Genomic DNA, 14653 nt, shown 5'->3' with positions numbered 1-14653 from the left:
ATTCTCATTGCAACTTACCATGCAAAACATATAGATATTCTTTAGTTTAGTTTCAACGTCATCTGTAAGAATGAATACTTCAAAGCAACTATTTTTATGTGTCAATCCTTCACTCCCCAAAAATAAACAAAGTTCATTATAAATTTCTAGGGTGATCAAGTTATTGCAATATTTGGACACGATTCGATCATGAAAAAACATGCATTGGAAATTAAGGTGACCAACTTTATTCCAAAGATCACAAGTAATAGGACAAAGAGAACATAATTTTGTAGCAAATTCATCTATCACTTTGAGCAAAGAATTGATTATATCATGTTTATACTTCTTGCAAAATCTATATACCCTATAAGGCACGTCTTCACAAACTTTATGCACTCCACAAAAATTGGCATGCTTATAAGAAACATTTTTGTCATGACTTGTGCAATCATTATTAGCATTTTGGATATTCAAAGAATTCATACTAACATCATTGCAATCATGCTCATCATTCAAATATTTTGTGCCAAACATTTTATTGACTTCTTCTTCTAACAATTGAGCACAATTTTCCGATCCATCATTTTCAAGAAAGATATTATAAAGATGATAAATAATATGATGCAACCTCAATTCCATTTTTTATGTAGTTTTATTTTATAAACCAAACTAGTGATAAAACAAGAAACTAAAAGATTCAATTGCAAGATCTAAAGATATAACTTCAAGCACTCACCTCCCCGGCAACAACGCCAGAAAAGAGTTTTGTTGACGGGGTGTGAGTGCCGCTTACCTAACCTCCCCGGCAACGGCGCCAGGAAAGAGCTTGATGTCTACTATGCAACTTTATTCTTGTAGACACGTGTTGGGCCTCCAAGCACAGAGTTTTGTAGGACAGTAGCAATTTTCCCTCAAGTGGATGACCTAAGGTTTATCAATCCGTGGAAGGCGTACGATGAAGCTCTCAAACAACCCTGCAACCAAATAAAAAAATTCTCTTGTGTCCCCAACACACCAAATACAATGGGAATTTGTATTGGTGCACTAGTTCGGCGAAGAGATGGTGATAAAAGTGTAGTAATGATAGTAGATATTGATTTTTGTAATAAGAACAATAAAAAACAGCATGTAGCAAGTAACAAAAGTGAGCACAAACGGTATTGCAATGCTTGAAAATGAGGCCTAGGGTCCGTACTTTCGCTAGTGCAATCTCTCAACAATGCTAATATAATTGGATGACATAACCATCCCTCAACGTGCAATGAAGAATCACTCCAAAGTTCTTATCTAGCGAAGAACATAAGAATAAATCGTTTGTAGGGTATGAAACCACCTCGAAGCTATTCTTTCCGACCGATCTATCCAAGAGTTTGTACTAAAATAACACCAAATAATTTTAGATTCATAATACTCAATCAAACACAAAGAACCTCAAAGAGTGCCCCAAGATTTCTACCGGAGAAACAAAGACAAGAACGTGCATCAAACCCTATGCATAGATTACCCCAATATCACCTCGGGAATCCGTGAGTTGAGTGCCAAAACATATATCAAGTGAATCAATACGATACCCCATTGTCACCACGAGTATTCATATGCAAGACATATATCAAGTGCTCTCAAATCCATAAAAGTATTTAGTCCGATAAATCAAAATCTTAAAAGAAAAACTCAATTCATCACAACAAGATAGAGAGGGGAAAACACCATATGATCCGACTATATTAACAAAGCTCGCGACACATCAAGATCGTGACATCTCAAGAACACGAGAGAGAGAGAGAGAGAGAGAGAGAAAGAGAGAGATTTAACCACATAGCTACTAGTACAAACCCTCAGCCCCGAGGGTGGACTACTCCCTCCTCATCATGGTGGCTGTCGGGATGATGAAGATGGCCATCGGTGATGATTCCCCCCTCCGGCAGGGTGCCGGAACGGGGTCTATATTGGTTTCTTGTGGCTACAGAGCCTTGCGGCGGTGGAACTTCTGATCTAGGGTTACCCCCAAGGGTTTTGGAATATTTCGCAATTTATAGGGCAAAGAGGGGGTGCGGGAGGCCACCGAGGTGGGCACAACCCACCTGGGCGCGCCTAGGCCCCCAGGCGCGCCTTGGTGGGTTGTGCCCCCCTTGGGGCACAACCCAGGTGCTTCTCTGGCCCACTGGATGTCTTCTGGTCCGTAAAAAAATCCACAAAAAGTTTCATGGTGTTTGGACTCCGTTTGATATTGATTTCCTGCGATGTAAAAAAACAAGCAAAAACAGCAACTAGCACTGGGCACTGGGTCAATAGGTTAGTCCCAAAAAATGATATAAAGTTGCTATAAAATGATTGTAAAACATCCAAGAATGATAATATAACAACACGAATACTTCATAAATTATAGATACGTTGGAGACGTATCAGCATCCCCAAGCTTAATTCCTAGTCGTCCTCGAGTAGGTAAATGATAAAAAAATAATTTATGAAGTGTGAATGCTAGCAAAGTGCACAAGTTTGATCAATGACAATTTCAATCACTTTTTCTAGCATCATAACAACAATTCTTTCTTATAAAACTTCTCACGTTAAAGTAGCAACCAATTCACATGTTAAGGTTCAGACAACGAATTCTCTTGAAACTCAACAACCTATGTTCTTAGTCACCAAGCAATTGCAATTCAACTTATTCAACAGAGTCTAAGTAAGAGCTCCACATACTCAACCATCATATAGTCTTCTATAATTTCTAACACTCACCACATACACATGAGCAAAACGTTTCAACCGGACACATAGAAAGATAGGGGCTTATAATTTCGCCTCCCAACGTATTCACCTCAAGGGTATTGTCAACAATAATAACTCATGATACCCATATCCAACTTGATATATGTGCCTAGATCTTTCCTCAACACAAGATTCTTGCCAAAAGAGAAAAATAAAAAGGAATAGAGAGAAAAACTTTGACTCTTGCATGAAAGTAAATACATAAAAGTAAAAGGTAGGCCCTTCGCAGAGGGAAGCAGAGGTTGTCATGTGCTTTTTGTTTGTATGCTCAATCCCTTAGTGCAAAAGAACATCACGTTATATTCCCCTTATGATAGCAACCTTTATTATGCAGTCTGTCGCTTTATTCTTTACCATCACAAGTTCGTACAACGCTCAATTTTCTCTTACAATGATCTAACACTTTTAGAAGCAATTTTTATTGCCTTATTGCACCGATGATAACTTACTTGAAGGATCTTACTCAATCCTTAGGTAGGTATGGTGGACTCTTGAAAATAAGATTTGGGTTTAAGGGTTTTTGGATGCACAAGTATTATCTCTACTTGGTGGGAATTTTTGGCTGGCAAAGATTGGGGGGCAAGCACAACATGTTGAAGGAGGTGCCTATGGGCCTCACTACCCATCGGGGCACGCTAGAGGCCCCTGACGCGCCCTGGTGTCTAGTGAGCCCCCACCTTCATCTTCTCGTATACTCCAGAAGCTTCCAGGGTCTCTTATCACCAGAAAAAAAATCTCCAAAAAGTTTCGTGTCATTTGGACTTCATTTGGTATTGATATTCTGCAAAGTAAAAAATCAAGCAAAAAATAGCAAACTGACACTGGACACTAGGTTAATAGGTTAGTTCCAAAAGTGATAAAATTGTTAGTATATATATATAAAACATCCAAGGTTGATACATTAATAGCATGGAATAATAAAAAATTATAGATACGCTGAAGACGTATCAGGGCCCACCACCTACCCCACTCCCCATCTTTCTTCTCCTTTTCTCTCTTTCTCCCCGTGCACGCCACCGGGCACGCCGATGCGGGCTTGGCGCCAAGGCGGAGGAGCTCGAGGGACGGGCGAGGCAGCGGAGGGAGTCTGCGTCGATGACCTTGCCACCGCGGTCGGTGTCGCTCGAGAGAACGATGCGGTCGGTCCCATGGATCTTGTAGTAGGAGAGCACGTCGTCGCTGAGCGCGAACCATCGTGGCCTTAACCCCGTCAGGCGGCAAGGAGGGGCCGCCGTCGCCGTCGACGCTGACACCCGCCAGGTGCGCCCGCCGCTCGCTGGCTGCCGAGTTGTTGCTGCAGTGGGCGGGGGCCGCTACCGCGGAGGGCTCGCCGCCGCTGCAGAGGCGGAGGAGACTGACACAGGGGGCACGGAGGAGACCGGCGCTGGCCGACGGGGAGGAGGTCGGGGCTGGCCAGCGGGGAGGAGGCCGGGTACGGGGCGAGCTGAGCGGAGCGGCGAGCTGCGTGGCGGCACAGAGCGAGCTGTGGGCAGGCGCTGCGAGTGCGCGGGGCGGGCGGCGGGGACACGGCATGACGTGGGCGGGAACTGCGGGGCGGGGCGGCGACGCGGAGGCGAGCTCGCGGGCGCGGGGACGAGGCGAGCTACGCGGCGAGGCTGTGCGGGAGCTCGCCCATCATATGTTTGACTGAATGCCGACGTGAACATGCACAAAATGCGTCTACCTCCTACCGAGCGCACTGACCGACGCAAATGGAAAAACGGACACGGACGGGCGGACGGACGATGCAAACGGACAAAAAAGCTGATAAAATCGTTGTCCATTTCGGTCAGGCCGTTGGGGTTGCTCTTAGCAAACTTGTGTGTTGGAAGTCGGAACCGACCCAGCCAAAGGGCCACCACTGTCACACAGCGGACCATTCGCATCCACAGCCGACAGCCACTCTTCCAGAAGCCCCAAATCCACAAACCCCTCACCGGCGCCGCTGTCGGCCATGGCCGAGCACCTGCAGGCACCGTTCAACAACGTCAACCCAGTGATGGCGGCCGACCCGCACGAGAGGGAGCGATGCGCAAAGCTGATGCTAGCGTACATCTACCACAACCTCCCCGACTACCCCCTCTACAACGGCGCGCGGCTCACCGCCCTCCCCGCCGCCCGCATCAGCCGCCTCCCCCGCGAGATCCTGCGCGACATCGTCGCCCGCCTCCCCGTCAAGGACGCCGCGCGCACCGCCGTGCTCTCCTCCCGCTGGCGCGCGCTCTGACGTTCCACGCCCCTCGTCCTCGTCGACATCCACCTCCTCCCCAAAGCCCAGGCCTTCCGCCCAACGCCGGCCAACTCGCCGGCTGTCATCGCCGCCGTCTCCCGCATCCTCGAAGCGCACCCGGGCCCCTTCTGCTGCGTCCACCTTATCTGCAGCCAGATGGACGGGTACCGCGCCCAGCTCGCGCGCTGGCTCCAGCTCCTCGCCGCCAAGGGCGTCCAGGACCTCCTCCTCGTGAACCGCCCGTGGCCGCTCGAGGTGCCCCTCCCCGCCACGCTCTTCACCATCACCACCCTCACCCGCCTCTACGTCGGCGTCTGGAAGTTGCCGGGCACGGCCGCCCTGCGTGGCGCCTCCTTTCCCCGCCTCCGGGAGCTCGGCCTCTATTTCGTCGAAATGGAGCACGGCGTCGTCGACTCCCTCGTCGCCAGGAGCCCCGTCCTGGAGATCCTCAACATCGTGGGATGCATGAAGGGTGGGTTGCGTCTACGTCTCGTCAGCCAGAGCCTGCGGTGCCTGCAAATCTGCGGCTTTGTTTTGGAGGACATCGCCGTGGTGAAGACTCCATGCCTCGAGCGGTTCATCCTGTCATCGCCTTGCAAACCCGCTGGTGGCTTGTGCACCAGGCTCAGGATTGTCGATGCCCCCAAGCTGCAGGCGTTTGGATATTTAGAGCCAGGACAGATCCTAGAGGTCCAAGGCACTGTCATCATGGTACATCTCCCTTCTCCATTTCTTCAGTCAGCAAATATAATTATGTGATGACTCAATTGTGTGATGTTCTGCTCGAATTCGGCGAATTTCAGCCCGGAATAAAGGCGAGCGAAAGTGCCTTGCTCACAAGCGTGAAGATTCTTAGTTTGAATGTGTGTTTCGGGGTTCGCAATGACGTTAAGATGGTGCCCACCTTCCTCAAATGCTTTCCCAACGCCGAGAGACTGCATATTATGGTATTTGTCACCAATCCATATTCTGCTTACATTTGCATGGATTTCTCGCCTGTTGTTGCTGGTTGTGATAGGCTGGTAGCTCTTTATATGTGGTTGCAGAGATACTGCATATTATGATTGATTGCATATTTCAAGTCAGTCATCATGATAGCTCTTTATTTGATCTTTTTCCTTTTGTTTCATATTTATGTGAGCACTTATAGGTTAAATTCCATGCCTTGCTATTTGTTCTCAGCCACCATCTACATGCGTAGACTATACTATACAGATAAAATTATTAAGCATTTCATGCTGATCAGTTGTTGATACTTGGTAAGTGTTTTTTTTTTGTGGCACAATCATTATTATTTTGATACCTTGATTTTTGGTGCTTTGCTTCTTTACGTATGTCCAACTTTTCTTGTTCTAGTGTTTCTCGCTGTGTTCATACGAGTTACTGTAACAGATGGAATACTTATTTCAGACTTTTGAAAGTTACACATAGTAAACTAGCACATCAAAGTAGACAGTTTCCTGAGGCTTTCCAGTATTAGTACTACCATGATCGCTATATTGATGCTACTACACTAGTTTAACCATATCAGGATCTTGGGAATTTTTCTCCTAGTAATTTATTATAGAAAGAGGCTATTGTAGCTCACATCCAGAAATTCGTATTGAAGATCAAATCTGATAAAATGTTGTTAAGACTAAAGTCATCCACTGCGGTGTCGATGTACAGAAGTAGGGGCTCTACTTTGCACCCCTTTACCTGTGCATGGGCAGTCAGAGCCGCCCCTGCGGCCACACTTAGCAGGGCAGAGGAGGGAAGCTGAAGCCACGGGATGATCGAAGCGACGCCAAGACAGAAACGCAAAGAGCGAGAGGGCGAGGTGGCTCCCCCGGCAAGACCCTTGCCGGGGCGGCCTCCGCAGCCCCGGCAAGAGTCTTGCCGGGGCAACCTGCCCAACACCAACAAAGCGCGCCACCCTTGTGCCCGAGTTTTCCATCACCATCAACCACATTGGAACCAAGGCTCGGGAGGCGCCTCCATGGTGGTATGCAGATCTTTGTGAAGATCATTAACACACAATATGAGATGAGGACCAGAAGACGAAACCTCCGGCAACATCCTTGCCGGGGACGACCGCAGTGGCAAGACCCTTGCCGGGCCCCCCGGCAAGACCCTTGCCGAGGACATCAGCGAGACCGCGGCCAGGCCGGCACGCGTCAAGACCCCACTGCTGTTCCCATGCAGTTGCCAGCCCAGCCAGCTAGGCGGGCACCTGCGTGGCGACGTGCGGTCCCGAGGCCAACTCAGCAAGCACCTGCGTGGTGGCATGCAGATCTTCGTGAAGACGCTGCCACGGCGCCACCTCAGCAGCCTGCCAGCCTACATGGCGCTGCCCGCCTCGCTGGCCTGGACGCGCGTCGAAGCAGGGCGAGGCGGCGATAAAGCAGGGGGACACCTCAGGGGCGCATTTAATGCGTCTTGTCCCGTAATGACAAGGGATAAACATAGCTACTGTACCCTTTACACCTCCTGTGTGCCACTGTGGCGCCTCCTTCAACTATAAAAGGAGGCCCGAGGCGTACTGGAGGGGGATTCGGCTCTTTGGGCAAGTCACGCTCAATAGCTAGTTCAAGAACACTGATATACACACCAAAGCAGGACTAGGGTATTACGCGACCTCCGCGGCCCGAACCTGGGTAAACGACCTTTGTGCTGGCTCCTGGACCCGCTCTTCTCGCAACCCCGCGCCCGCCGACCACAGTAGGGATCCTGTTGATCCCATAGGTGTCATTCCCACCGACATGCGGACTGAAGTTTGCAGCCTCACAAATATCTTAATTTGCTGTCCATGTTTTTTCTTTTCTTTGCACTACTAGGCTATTTAGTAATTAGTACATTCTGCTACTTTCATCCGTTGAAATATAGAGTTGTCATTGAGGGTCCTAGTTGTCACATGTCCTACAAATCTGATCCAACATTTAATTATGGACCATTATAATTTGCAGTATTTAGTGTTGAGCAGCTAGCTCTACATGTGGTGTACATGCTGAGTCTTAGCTAATGGAAACGACAGTCAACAGAAGTCTACTCAACACTGACCATGTTTCTAAGGATACCCCCTCTTGAAAGTTGTTTCCTGAACAACAATATTAATAATACAATTGCCTTTTCAAACCTTCTCTTTCCGGTTCCAGACAGCTAATGAAAACTACGTACGTACCAATTTATCTCAGCTTATTCTTGCCTTGCTTACAATGTTAGTAATTTCCTCTACACGCCAGAAGGTTTTTTCCCATCTTGCAGCAGATTTTGTTGCTTGTGGTGTTCTCACTTATTTGCATGCTAAGTAATTTATCCGTGAATAACAGAATAAGATGATGATAATATCATCAATATGATAGGCATACTTGACCAACAACAACAACAACAACAAAGCCTTTAGTCCCAAACAAGTTGGGGTAGGCTAGAGGTGAAACCCATAAGATCTCGCAACCAACTCATGGCTCTGGCACATGGATAGCAAGCTTCCACGCACCCCTGTCCATAGCTAGCTCTTTGTCGATACTCCAATCCTTCAGGTCTCTCTTAACGGACTCCTCCCATGTCAAAATCGGTCGACCCCGCCCTCTCTTGACATTCTCCGCACGCTTTAGCCGTCCGCTATGCACTGGAGCTTCTGGAGGCCTGCACTGAATATGCCCAAACCATATCAAACGATGTTGGACAAGCTTCTCCTCAATTGGTGCTACCCCAACTCTATCTCGTATATCATCATTCCGGACTCGATCCTTCCTCGTGTGGCCACACATCCATCTCAACATACGCATCTCCGCCACACCTAACTGTTGAACATGTCGCCTTTTAGTCGGCCAACACTCCGCGCCATACAACATTGCGGGTCGAACCGCCGTCCTGTAGAACTTGCCTTTTAGCTTTTGTGGCACTCTCTTGTCACAGAGAATGCCAGAAGCTTGGCGCCACTTCATCCATCCGGCTTTGATTAGATGGTTCACATCTTCATCAATACCCCCATCCTCCTGCAACATTGACCCCAAATACCGAAAGGTGTCCTTCCGAGGTACCACCTGGCCATCAAGGCTAACCTCCTCCTCCTCACAGCTAGTAGTACTGAAACCGCACATCATGTACTCGGTTTTAGTTCTACTAAGCCTAAACCCTTTCGATTCCAAGGTTTGTCTCCATAACTCTAACTTCCTATTTACCCCCGTCTGACTATCGTCAACTAGCACCACATCATCCGCAAAGAGCATACACCATGGGATATCTCCTTGTATACCCCTTGTGACCTCATCCATCACCAATGCAAAAAGATAAGGGCTCAAAGCTGACCCCTGATGCAGTCCTATCTTAATCGGGAAGTCATCGGTGTCGACATCACTTGTTCAAACACTTGTCACAACATTATTGTACATGTCCTTGATGAGGGTAATGTACTTTGCTGGGACTTTGTGTTTCTCCAAGGCCCACCACATGACATTCCGCGGTATCTTATCATAGGCCTTCTCCAAGTCAATGAACACCATATGCAAGTCCTTCTTATGCTCCCTATATCTCTCCATAAGTTGTCGTACCAAGAAAATGGCTTCCATGGTCGACCTCCCAGGCATGAAACCAAACTGATTTTTGGTCACGCTTGTCATTCTTCTTAAGCGGTGCTCAATGACTCTCTCCCATAGCTTCATTGTATGGCTCATCAGCTTAATTCCACGGTAATGACCAGTATGGCTAAAAAAAGCCAATCATTGTTATTTATTCTCATCCATCAGGTGTTTTCTACGAACATAGACTAGATTTGTTAAGACAATTTTTACCAAAGTTTTGTTGTGACACAGTTTATAATGCTATTATTTTGATTTATATTGTTCTGCTTCTTCATGTTCTGCTATTTCTGGATTTTCTTGTTCTAGTTTTTTTTCATTGTGTTCATACTTCATACAGTTTGCAGTATTTGTCTTCGATTAAGTAATAAATAGGGAAAGTTCTTGTTGTACCCCCATACCAGTGTATTAACTGGTATTCATGGCTCACATTTGGAAGTTTGTGTTGAAGAATACTTCTGGTAAACCTTCAGCTGTTTAAGACCTCCACAGTAAACTGAAATCTGGTGCCCCACTTTTTAATTTGTTATAGATGAGAGAGGCTGCATATGTAGTGACAACACCGACACAGTATTTTTTCTTTTTGTTCCAGTAGGCTGATTTGTGCTAGTTTAATGCATGGCAGTATTGATTTTTCATTTCTTCAACAACATAGTTAATTTGAGGTTTGGTTCATTCACCATGTCAGCCTAGCTTTGTCAGATGCTTTCCCAGCTGTTGACTGATTTAATCTATTTTTTGCAGAGCGCAAAATGTGGTCAGCCCACTGGTAACCGCCTCACCGTCAAGTTCTGGGAGGAGTCTGATCCCAAACAAAACCTCCTCTCGCGCATCAACATGCTGACTTTCCGGGAGTTCAAAGGGGACCGAGGTGAGGTTGGCTTCCTAGAGTTCGTCTTTCAGAGTGCACGGGCGCTGGACAAGGTAGCTATTTTCATGGCCAATCCAAGCTTCATGCGGTTCTCGACGGACGAGGCGCTTGTCAAGGCGCAATACAGCGCTAGAAACCTGGCGAGTAAATATTGTGAAAAGTGCATCATCTGGAGTAGCCGTCCTGAAGGAGGCGATGCTTGGAGCCTCAGAGTCGGGGCAGATTTCTCCTTCGAGGACCCGTTCACGGTGATGCCGGCGAGGAAGGAGGACAGCTGATCTTACAGTTTCTGTGGAGAAGTGGACTCACTTTTTTATGCAAACTATGAAGTGTAGTGGTATTTGTTGCTCGCTGTGCTGCACTTGTGATGGTCTTTCAAATTTGCAGCTTGGTGCCTGGTAAGCAGACTACACTGTATTTTGGAATCCTTTCAGCTTACAGGTTGTGTGGCTGTGTGCTTCAGGCCACTGTTGCTGATATTGAGTGAGGCTGTTAGCTAAAGCCTCAGTATACATCAAGAAAGGATCTCTAGTTCTCTGCATCTTTGCATTGGGTAGCTACTCCAAAATTTGTGTCAGTGTGAGATACACGACACACTGATGAGGCTCATGAAGTTATTTTTCTTGCCTGGTGTATTACATAGCTGTCCGTTTCTATGCAGCACAGCAAAAATGGTACTTTGAGATTTTGATAATCTAACGCATTTTTCAGCACTATAAAACTGCATTTTCCCCTACTTGAGTACTACCTTTCAGTTGAATTTTCTCCAATCCATTCATTTCAAACTTTGTGAAACACATCAATCACAACATAACAAGAATCAGTTTAGTCCACTTGCTTAAGAATCTTCAATTCCATGATCCATGTGTACAGTAAAAAACGTAAAGTAATGCCTCTACATACACTTGTACAATAAAAAAGAAATCAGCAATTTTGCACAGAAACAAAATATATGTATACATTCTTCAAAACGTAGGGAAATCAGCTAAAGTTGAAAATTACACGTTTCAGAAAGAGATGAAAGATAAAAGAAGAACGCAACTAGCAAAACCCGAGAATGCGCTCAACATGGTGTGCTACAGATTTTGCAAGGCTGTCCGCTGCTTCCACGGTAGATGCCTCTGCGTATACTCTTACCACATCCTCAGTTCCAGATGGCCGCACAAAGCATCGCCCGTGAGAGTAATTAACTGCAATAAAATACATAAGTTTTAGTACATTTTCATTCACCAATGTTCAGATTTTAAATGTAACAAAAATGTCACACAATTAAGATATTACTCACCGACTTCCTTATCTATCAATTCTTGCAAGCCAGATGGTTGGCAAACTTTTCGTTCTGCATCGGTTGTAACAATAGAAGTTCGATCTTTCACTTTAACCTGAACAACAGTCACATTATTATGGAAACAAAATAGTCATAAGAAGCTTGACCAAGAAGTTAAAGAAATAGTGAATTATATAATTACAAAAGTAACAACTTACCTTAAGTTGTTTACTTGGTAGATCAGTGTATAGGTCACACCAATTCTGAAATGACCATCTCTTATGCTGTAAAACAGCCTCCACCAAAAGCATTCCACTTATAGCATCACCCACTGCTTGATTAATTAATTGACTTGTTGCTACCAATCTCAACGCAGCTTGGTGCTGTGGAGAACCTGAGGAAAGAGTTATGGCGAAGGGCATTTAGATCAATACAGGAAAACCAGCAAAAGAGCTAAAAAGAAAAGAGCTTTTGCACAAGCCATGAATAGCTCACCTGCAGCTTCAGAAAGCCTAGCAGTCAAAGACTCAAGCCGTGAGACAAACTCATCATTGAATAGCACTGTCCCGTGTCCATTGGCCTCAAAGTAGACACCAATATCATATTCTAGAGCTTTCTTGTGGAGATATTTCACTCCTGTTGAAGTGAAGACAACTTCAAGACCAATATTTTTAAGAAATTCTGTTGATGCCCCATTGGCATAAGCAGTTTGAACTACACCAAACCTTGTAGGCAATAATCCTTTATTGTCTTTTCCATTGATGATATCCAACTGTTCTCTGATAAAGAGGACAAATAGTGATAATATCTTATCGCCATCGACAAGATCAACACTAGTCTTGCTAAGCGATGTAACATGAAAATAAACAAGTCTATCTGCATCACCATCGAAACTTGCACACCTGAGTGTTATATCAGAATGTCCACATAAGTATCTATCAATGTGAACAAAACGCAGCAAATCTAAACAGTAACCAATACTCACCTGACACCAACATCATTAGGGCCAAATCCAAGAGGAAGAACCTTCTCCTTTTGAACAAAGTCAGCACCACATCTCTCATTAAGTATTCCATCTCCTTCTTTTCCTGAATTTCTCACAAGAATGTTTAATCTGGCAAGATTTGGCTTTATTTGTTCCAATTTCAACCCACCAATACCATTTGCGCCATCCACAATTAGTTTCTCATTTAGTTCATCGATGCCTTTATCATCAGGGGTTAATTCCAACAAATGCCTGTTGTGCCAATCAATGCAATTGTTCAGCAAATAATGCAGTGTTCTCCGTGACTGATTACACGTGCAGGAATGACAAACAACCTGAATGACTCAGTGATTTGTGTAAAATAATCTGCTTCAGAGGCTTTCAAGCCTCTGTTTTTGTTCCGAACCATCCAGTGTAGCTGCGGAGTTGTCAGGATCCCCATGTCAAGTGCAACTGAACCTACTATTGCGCTTATACCCTTCACAAAAGTGTTTCAGATAAGTAATCAGATCAACTCAGCCAACAGATAAGTCAGTACTATACTAAAACATAACAGAGGGTGTTAATGCCGTACTTTGGTTGCAACGTCAAGGAGGTACTCTCCAGTGGGCCTCGTGTCTCTTGCCAGCAGCACTTGTGCCGAGTGACCTCCACCAAGTGTAATCCCCTCATCCTTTGCAAACTGAATCACCAGCTGCATATGAACAAAGACCAAGGCAAACTGAGAACGAACTAGAAGGTTGGTAGGAACTACGAGTAATTTATAAGTAACAAAGTGAACATCTTAGGCATCCCACTAGTCCAATGCAATGGTAAAACCGAGGCATCCTATCCTGGTTTGGCTTTCGAACACCATCAGTACAGTGCTACAGTTAGCATCACTATACTTTCTTTTATCCAACAACTAACTGAGGCATTAGCAAACAAACCTAAGAGAAACAAACAGCAAATATGTACCGAGCAGGAAGAACCGGTATAGAATTTAGCTGAATTGATCTTTTCGACTACCTGCAGGAGGGTGTTGGGGGTGGGGGCATTGGCGAGGGCGTCGGAGAAGGGCTCCCAGGCCTGCGACATCATGCCGCCGTCGGCGTCCACGATCTTGACGCCGTTGTCGCCGACGGGGTTGTGCGACGCCGTGATGACCAGCCCGACGGCGGCGCCGCCCAGCTTCACGGAGCGCAGCGCTGCCACGATTCCGGCGCGGCACACCGCGGGGGCCATGGTGCTCCCGTCGGCACGGAATCCCGCCGTCCCGTAGGAGAAGGTCGCGCCGTCGGGCACGGGGAAGAGGGACGCCGCGGCGAGCAGGGCCGCGCGCTGCTCGTCTCCTGGGTCGGCCATGGCAGCAGGCGCGGATCTGGATGGTGCTGGGAAGCTGGGGCGCGACGGGGGGAGCGAGCCTGGCTGGCTGGGTTGGACTGGAGCCTGGGATGATCAGAATCGAAGTTGACTCGGAAGAGGTGATGCGGATGTTTTTTTTATAGTACAGACACAAGCGCTCGTATACTCATCCCTATGAACGCACACATGCACACCCTACCCCTATAAGCACCTCCGAGAGACTGAACTGGCATATCATCTTGAGATTTACGAAGTCACCATAGACGCCTCGTCGTCGACGGGAACGTCTCCTCCCACTGAAAGCGCATCGGCGAAAATCCTGAAATAAATCCAGGAATAATGCAAGCACCAGGATTTAAACCCTCGTGGATTGGGGATACCATTGTCCATCTAACCATCTCAACCACAGGTTGGTTCGCGAGGTGATGCGGATGTTGATCAGTTGTGGTTCACTTCAGATCGTTGGGCGAAGGGATCACCCAGACCAGGGATCCTACGACGAAAGTGTTCGTATGCTCTGATCTAACAGTAAAATTGAAAGAAAATGAAAAAAAACAAAAAAAAAACTGATTTTTTTTGTGTGTGTAACCTTTGACCAATGTTTTCTATGCTTGAAAATTTTCGTCATGGAATGATATTCGTTGAT

General features: G+C 46.4%; 2 protein-coding genes across 2 annotated transcripts; one reads left to right on the top strand and one right to left on the bottom strand.

Moving 5' to 3' along the window:
* Positions 1-4705: 4705 nt before the first annotated feature.
* On the top strand, positions 4706-10659 carry LOC123162956 (F-box/FBD/LRR-repeat protein At1g51370-like; the record flags this gene model as incomplete). The annotated part of the gene is given in 3 exon segments (XM_044580723.1): positions 4706-5692; positions 5785-5928; positions 10285-10659. Coding segments are annotated over 3 exon segments (1506 nt in total), but the record flags the coding sequence as incomplete, so codon positions are not given.
* Positions 10660-11222: 563 nt separating this feature from the next.
* On the bottom strand, positions 11223-14124 carry LOC123160132 (phosphoacetylglucosamine mutase). Its single transcript, XM_044577949.1, has 8 exons — positions 13672-14124; positions 13238-13357; positions 12999-13141; positions 12664-12915; positions 12174-12580; positions 11897-12072; positions 11697-11793; positions 11223-11601 (listed from the first exon to the last, which is right to left on the bottom strand). Exons 1-8 carry the CDS (start codon positions 14005-14007, stop codon positions 11453-11455), a joined length of 1680 nt encoding a protein of 559 aa, XP_044433884.1. The 5' UTR covers positions 14008-14124; the 3' UTR covers positions 11223-11452.
* Between the last annotated feature and the right edge of the window lie 529 nt (positions 14125-14653).

The sequence above is a fragment of the Triticum aestivum genome, chromosome 7B, assembly GCF_018294505.1.
Source record: "Triticum aestivum cultivar Chinese Spring chromosome 7B, IWGSC CS RefSeq v2.1, whole genome shotgun sequence".
Taxonomy (NCBI): Eukaryota; Viridiplantae; Streptophyta; class Magnoliopsida; order Poales; family Poaceae; genus Triticum; species Triticum aestivum.
Note: the sequence above shows the minus strand (reverse complement) of the source record. Positions and strands in the feature narration are given on the sequence as shown.

Bases quoted from the DNA above. Each gene is read 5' to 3' on its own strand.
- LOC123160132 (XM_044577949.1), bottom strand. From the start codon at position 14,007: ATGGCCGACCCAGGAGACGAGCAGCGCGCGGCCCTGCTCGCCGCGGCG. The intron at 13,358-13,671 runs GTAGTCGAAAAG...GTTCATATGCAG, and splicing joins CCCCCAACACCCTCCTGCAG to CTGGTGATTCAGTTTGCAAA. The intron at 12,916-12,998 runs GTTGTTTGTCAT...TTGGCACAACAG, and splicing joins CAAATCACTGAGTCATTCAG to GCATTTGTTGGAATTAACCC.